The 7,619-nt window shown below is 39.1% G+C and overlaps 1 protein-coding gene across 1 annotated transcript; it reads right to left on the bottom strand.

The window, feature by feature from the left end:
* Positions 1–3,798: 3,798 nt before the first annotated feature.
* Positions 3,799–4,230, bottom strand: LOC110009899 (uncharacterized). The gene has a single exon (XM_020680592.3). It carries the CDS (start codon positions 4,228–4,230, stop codon positions 3,799–3,801), a length of 432 nt encoding a protein of 143 aa, XP_020536251.3.
* Between the last annotated feature and the right edge of the window lie 3,389 nt (positions 4,231–7,619).

The following is a 7,619-nucleotide window of genomic DNA, read 5'->3' as shown; positions in this document are numbered from 1 at the left end:
CCACCCATGGTAAAAATAATTTAAAAGACCCGCTCTTGCCTTATGGTTAAAGGCAGGCCACAAACCAAATTTGCAATATAATTATATTTAACTAAAAAATAAACCCTAAAATCTTATAAACATGCATAATAAAATATTAACCTATTTGATATGATTAAATCATAGTTTGCCCATTATTGGTTATTTCTTGAATTAAAAATTAAACATTTATTTAATTACATGAAATTAGATAAAAAAATAAAAATATTCTGGAACCCTAGAACAGTTGCGTCACGCAACTGTTCTATGAAGAACAGTTGCGTGACGGAACTCCTAGCTGCGTAACGCATCTGTTCGTGACTTTATCAAAATTTTCAGATTTATTAATCATTTATTTAAAACATAATATTAAATAAAACATAAAAATGAAATAAAAATTACGCACACGAACAGTTCCGTCACGCAGGTGGTCCAGGCAAAGTCGACTCCTTTTGGACATGAACAGTTGCGTCACGCAGGTAGTAGCTGTGTGATGCAGCTGCTCTGGTCTGTAACTACCTTTCAAACTACCCTTTTTACGTGTTCTTTTATCAACAGTTGTTTAATATTACTCAGAAATGTCCAATAACAGGCAGAAAATTATTTAATCAATACCAAACTAACCAAATGCTAATAAAACAAGATATTTAATAAATAAGCAACTAAAAATAAAGAGGGAGGTTTAAATAGTTACCTAACCCTCAGATTCGAGGATTGCACGTGGTTTAGATGATTTAGGAATAGGGTTTCACGATTCCAGAAGCATTCTTTGCCAAGTTTTAATAATAAAAAACCTTCTTTTCTTTTCTTTTCTCTTTTTTTGTGACTTTTTGTTTTGTGTTTCAATCTATGATCTCTAATGGCTTGATCTTCTTCAAGATTACTCACTGGAATTCTTGGAGAAAACCCTAGCTGCACTAAAATTTCTCTAAGTCCAAAAATGCCAAAGTCTAGAGAAAAGTCCCGTTTAAAACATAAAAATGTTGTATTTATATGGGTAGGGCAACAGAACAGAGCTGCGTCACGCAACTAACAGCTGCGTGACGGACCCGCGAGCTGCGTGATGTAGCTCACTTTTCGTACAGTTGCCGCGCATCCACACAAACAGTGCAAACCGTTACACGGGCCTGTCCAAGTGATGTCATCTTGGTTAGAGTTGCGTGACGCAACTACTAGTGCCGTCATGCAACTTATAGCTGCGTGACGCAACCCTAGCACAGGTCAGACTCCTTGAACCGGTTTGATTCAATTTTTTTGGTTTAAAGGCTTCTGGTTGACCCTGATTCCTTATTCCTCATCCCTATATCATCATCGGGTTAGGCGGGGGCATAAAATCACGCATCAACACCATGTCTTCGGGAAGGTCAAGTACATAGGCATTATTATTAGTCTTCCTAAGTATCTGAAATGGCCCAATCTTTTTCGAATCAAGCTTCTTCTGTCCTTCGTCATGTTCCTTGCGAAGTAAACCATGACCAAATCACCCTCAGTAAAAGATTTATAACGTTGGTGCTTATCAGTCGCAGCCTTATATTTTTTTGGCAGTAGTCATGAATTGCTGCGCTTGCTTAAACACCTTCACATGCTTGATAGCCAAGTTATTAGCTGCAATACTCTTCTCTACTCCTATTGGAAAGGAAAGGAGGTCAAGGGTATAGGCTGCTACCTTCCGGTAGACAATTGCAAAAGGTGACATCTTGGTGGAGCTATGAATAACACTGTTGTAAGCAAATTCTACTTGGGCAAGAGCAAGATCCCACATCTTCTTCTTTTCACTGCAAATGCACCTAAGGAGATTACCAAGAGTCCGGTTCACCACTTCAGTTTGACAATCAGTTTAGGGGTGAGCGGCACTACTATAGTGAAGTTGAGTGTTGTATCTTTTCCACAAAGTTGTCCAAAAGTGAGCTAGAAACTTTGTGTCTCGATCAAATGTGATAGTTTTGGGAATACCACGTAATCGAACAATCTCCTAGAAGAATAACTTTGCTATATGTGAGGCATCATTAGTTTGCTTACAAGGAATAAAGTGTGCCATCTCGAAGAACCTGTCTATAACAACAAAAGTAGAGTCAGCTCCGCATTGAGTTCGTGGTAAATCCAACAAAAAATCCATAGATAAGTCCTCCCAAGGTTGTTCCAAATTAGTCAACGGAGTGTAAAGACCAGTGTTTTGAGAATGGCCCTTTTGTGTCTGGCAAATTGAGCATTTCTGGACTAGTTTCCCTGCTTCCTTTTTTAATTGAGGCCAATAGAAACGAGTCTCTAATCCCGCAATAGTTTTGTGTCGCCCCAGGTGTCCACTCAATCCTCCACCATGGACTTCTTTAATTAATTTTTCCCTGAGGGAAGACCGAGGGATGCATAGCCAATTTTCTTTGAAAAGGTACTCGTCATTAACTAGGAACCCGTCAGTAGGCTGTTTAGCTTCAATCTTAGTCCATATGTCAGCAAAGTCTTCATCTGAGACATAAAGATCTTTAAGAAATTCAAACCCCACAATCTCTTGCTTAATCGTGACCAACAAAGCTGCTCTCCTGCTCAAAGCATCCGCAACCGTGTTACAAGTACCTGATTTGTGCTCGATGACATAATGAAAAGCACCAAATTAAGTTGCCCAACATGCAAGCATCTTGCTCACTTTTTTTTGAGTTTGAAAATGAGTTAAAGCCTGATGATCAGTGTAAATAACGAATACGCCCCAACAAATAGTGTTCCCAAATCTTGAAAGCTCGAAAAACTGCATACCACTCTTGTTCATAAGTAGACCATTTCTGCCTAGCTTCATTCAACTTCTCACTAAAAAATGCAATAGGTTTTCTAAATTGAGACAAAACACCTCCAATTCCAATCCCACAAGCATCACAATCAACCTCAAACAGCTTATCAAAATCAGGTAAAGTAAGAATAGGGGGTGGAAGTAAGCTTATCTTTGATTTCTTTTAAAGCTCTTATTTGCAGCTTCAGTCCACACAAACTGTCGAACCCTCTCCTTCTTCAAGCAATCTGTGATGGGAGCGACGATACTACTAAAGTTCCTGATGAACCGCCTATAGAAAGTAGCAAGACCATGAAAGCTACGAACTTCAGTGATGTTCTTGGGAATAGGCCAATTTCGAATGGCCTCAATCTTTCTGTCATCAACATGAATTCCTTTCGAGCTAACAATATAACCAAGGAATAGGATCTGCTCTGTCATAAAGTTGCACTTTTAAGGTTGATGTACAACTCATTTTTCTGCAAAGCATCCAACACCCCTCGAAGGTGCTGAAGATGTTCTTCCTTGCTGCGACTAAAAATCAAGATGTCATCAAAGTAAACAACCACAAATTTGCACAAGAAAGGACACAAAACCTGAGTCATAAGTCACATAAATGTGCTCGGTGCATTAGTCAACCCAAATGGCATAACCAACCACTTATATAATCCTTCCTTGGTCTTGAAGGTAGTCTTCCATTCATCTCCCTTTTTGATTCGAATCTGATGATACTTGCTGTGAAGATCTATTTTAGAAAACACTATAGATCCTGACAGTTGGTCCAACATGTCCTCCAGACGAGGAATAAGGAATCGATTCTGCACTGTGATCTTGTTGACGGCCCTGCTATCCACACACATTCTCCAGGTCCCATCCTTCTTTGGTACCAATAAGGCAGGAACCCCACAAGGACTAATGCTCTTCCGGATATGTCCCTTCTTCAGTAATTCTTCTACTAGTTCTTGAAGGATCTGGCTCTCCTTTGGATTCATTATATAATGGGGTAGGTTTGGTATCTTCGATCAAGGGATGAAATTGATTTGATGTTGAATGTCCCGCAAAGGTAGAAGTGTAGATGGTTCTTTAACTATTGCATGAAACTCATCTAGTAACTCTTTGACTAGTGGTGGTATTAGTGTCCCTTTATTAGGGACTGCCTCCGGTTTTATCAGCAATGCCAACGCACCTCTGGACTTCTCAATTGCACTAGATAATTCATGTACATTGGAAAAAACAGCTACTATGGATTTTCCCTCCACTTTAGAAGCTTTGGTAGAAGATCCAAAAGGTAAGACAATGATTTTCTTATTTTTTTTCCAAGTGAACATGTATGAGTTCTCTCTACCCTTGTGCAATGCATCTATATCAAATTGACATGGACGTCCTAATAGTACCTCGTAGGCATCCATATCCACAACATCACAATTAAAACAGTTTGAGTATGACTTTCCCATTGAAATAGGAACCTTACAAAATGGTTTACTTCAATTGTTGGACCCTCTTTAATCCACCCTACCCTGTACGGTGTAGGATGAGGTGCGATGGGTAAATTTAGTTTTTCAACCAGCTGCTTGGCTATCAAATTTTCACAGCTACAACTGTCGATAATAAGTCGACACACTGCTTCGCCAACCCGACATTTAGCTTGGAAAATTTTTCTCTATTGAGTTTTGCTTTCTTGTCTTGGAGAGCACAAGATTTTCTGAATAACAAACGTGACCTCACCTTCTTCTAAACCAGCCATGGATCCTTCATCTTTATCTTCTCCCTCTTCAACCTCAGGCACCTCATCAACTACATTAAATTGTCGACGCCCTTCATTAGCCACCCTTCACTCTGGACATATATTAGATGTATGAGCCCGATTTTCTGCAATGATAACAATAGTCTCCGGTTGGCTTCTGATATGGATTCAACTTATTGTTTTTGTCTGCCATAGGTGCCTTTCCCCAGGAGTCTTTCTTTTCTTCTGTTGAGGGCTGTTGTGAATTTTGGTTATTAGCAGGAGTTGTTGCTCTTGAATTCTGTCCACCGAAATTTCTATTGAATTGTTGATTTTCGGATGAATATTGTTGCCTGAAGTTCTGATTACGATTAGACGGTTGTCGAGGCTGCCGGTTAATTCTATCTTCTGCGCGTTTGGCCATCTCAATTGCATATGCCAATGTGAAAATTGCAGCTACACCCATAATACACATTATATCATGGTTCAGTTCCCCCCTAATAATGAGCTACCTACTTGGATTCGATTTCATAGTTGTCACAATGAGCCTGTAATCTCAAAAACTCTTTCGTGTACTCATCAACCTTTCGGTTTCCTTGAAAACAGTCATGATACCTGTTATTGTGAATACTCAAATTTTGAGGCTCAAAAAGCCTGTTTTCCTGGACTGCAAACAGTCCTGCCGGACCGGAGGCTATTCAGAAAGTTCACCGAAAGTATGCCAATATGGTACTTGAAACGTCCAGAAAATTACGAGGATCGCAGAACTGGTCTCGGAATATTTTTTGGAGGTACGAAACTCCCGAAAAAGCCTTTGGAATGAAAAACTAGCGAGTGGACAGTCCACGGCGGCAGCGCCAGCCGTCCACGGCGGGAGCGCCCGCCTAGTTTTCCCTATAAATACAGCCCCAAATCGACAGTTTTAGGGACTCGGTCTGTGTTGACGACGCTCTTTTCTCTCCTACGCTCCTTGCAGTTCTTCTACTGCTTTTCTGCATTTAGTGTAGGCTTTTATTACTCTGCTGTTGTGATATTTGGTCACTTAATTGAATTAATTTTAATCAATATTCCCCAAAGCGAGGAGCTTAATCTGGAATTTTCAAACTGAAGCTAAGAAGCGGCCACCGGTTAACTCAGGTAATAACAAAACTCTGCCCATTTAATTTCAGCATTTTGTGCATATTCTCTTCTACTCCAAATTCTAATTAAATAATTAAATAACTGCATTCACATCATCGTCATTTTTGGCAGCAAATTGCCTTAAGTAAATAAGTTTAGGCTAAAATGCCCGGTTAATCAATAATCGTGGTATTTAATGCTAAAACTCCGAACATATTGGCTAAAGTGCCTAGTTAATTAATAATTACGGTGTAATTGCCTTTATTTCGAACAGTTCGGCTAAAAGTCCAATTAATCAATAATTGTGGCTAAAAGCCTTAATCAATCACATTTTTGGCGACAAATCGCCTACAGCTTAATCAATCACGTTTTTGGCAACAAATTGCCTACAGTTTAATCAATCACGTTTTGGCAAAAAATTGCCTACGGTTTAATCAATCGCTTTTGGCAACAAATTGCCTATAATTCAAATAACCATTTTTTGGCGACAAATCGCCCAAATATCACCTTTTCTTTGGCAATAAATTGCTTAAATTACATATCATCTTTTGGCATGAATGCCTTAATCATCTTGGCGACAGATCGCCCAACAAAACCCCTTTTGGCACAAATGCCCTTAATCACTCAGGCGACAAATTGTCTAACCAATCAATCTTTGGCAACAAATTGCTTAATCAAATATCAACTTTTGGCACAAATGCCTTAATCAACCATTTTGGCGACAAATAGCCCAAACATCAATTTTCGGCAATAAATTGCCCAATCAAGCACCCTTTGGCAACAAATGCCTAAAACAGAAAATCAATCAATCTTCGGCAAAATGCCTAAAAAAAATGCACGAAGCATACACACACTCATGCATGAAGCATACCCCTTCAAAATGCCTTTGAATAGGCTTCATCGAACTACGTCGGCTTTGATCTCTCATTCAAACGAGAGTACGTAGGCACGTTCGAGATTTAACCCCGAGCGGCAAGTCGAAATCACCAAAACACTTTACTGGTCCAATTGTATCAATTTACCTTGCAAAGCATTTACACTTAGGTTAGTTAATCAGCATGACATAGTCTCGGGATCCACCTCGGGTTCGTAGATTGTGCCTTAAACTTTGGGATAATTAATCTAGACTTAGGTTAATTAAAATTGGAGTCATTTAGGGTTCTTTCTTAGTTTTCCCTTATAAAAATAAACTAGGTGGCGACTTCATAAAACACACATGTGAGCATACCTCGTTCCAGCATAATTTTGCCATTCGGGGGAGGGTTCACAATTTGGCAACTCTGCTGGGGACCTATGTAATCATTTTGCATAAAGTGGACTACAATTGCTGCATCAACTAACCTGCCCTTCTTCAGGGTATTATTTTTGTTGTGCTTTATTTTGCAGGGTACTCTAGCACGAATCAAGTGTTCTTTCTTTAAGAATACTGGATAAAGAAATTTGGACTTAATTGTAAAATTTAATTAAAACATTTAAATTTGTTGATTTATTTGCACGATTGAGAATCTTTTTCTCCATTGCATAAAAAACGAATTTCAAATGAATTTCTTCTCTTCTGTTCAAACTTCTGAGTCTGGATAGCGAGTAGCGCTGATCGGCAAGTCTCCTTGATTATGTCGACGGACAGCCAAAGCGTCCTCCTTGTTACCACAAACCATCCCTAATCCTTTTGGGGGTGGCCCATGAGTATGCGTACTATTGGACCCACGCGAAACTCTTTGTTTCACATGTGGTTAGGTATAACCTTACTCAAGGTTCAAGGGTCCCTTAATAAGCCAATTTTCTATTTGTGTCACAAGCTATAGAACCTATCCTTTAGGGCTGTATGCACCCAATGATGTGAATCATATCATTAAAATGAATTATGACGTGATATTGTGCGCATTCATGACATATCATCTCATAAACATTAAAAACATTAAAAAGAGCACAAAATATTCTTTTTAGTCATGCACAATTGGACAAGGGAGTCGATCTACCTCACATTCAGCTACCCTAATA

The sequence above is a fragment of the Jatropha curcas genome, chromosome 1 (genome assembly GCF_041381405.1).
Source record: "Jatropha curcas cultivar XTBG-Jc1 chromosome 1, XTBG_Jcur_1.0, whole genome shotgun sequence".
Classification (NCBI taxonomy): Eukaryota; Viridiplantae; Streptophyta; class Magnoliopsida; order Malpighiales; family Euphorbiaceae; genus Jatropha; species Jatropha curcas.
Note: the sequence above shows the minus strand (reverse complement) of the source record. Positions and strands in the feature narration are given on the sequence as shown.

Coding starts and splice junctions, on each gene's coding strand:
- LOC110009899 (XM_020680592.3), bottom strand. CDS start 4,230: ATGGGAAAGTCATACTCAAACTGTTTTAATTGTGATGTTGTGGATATG.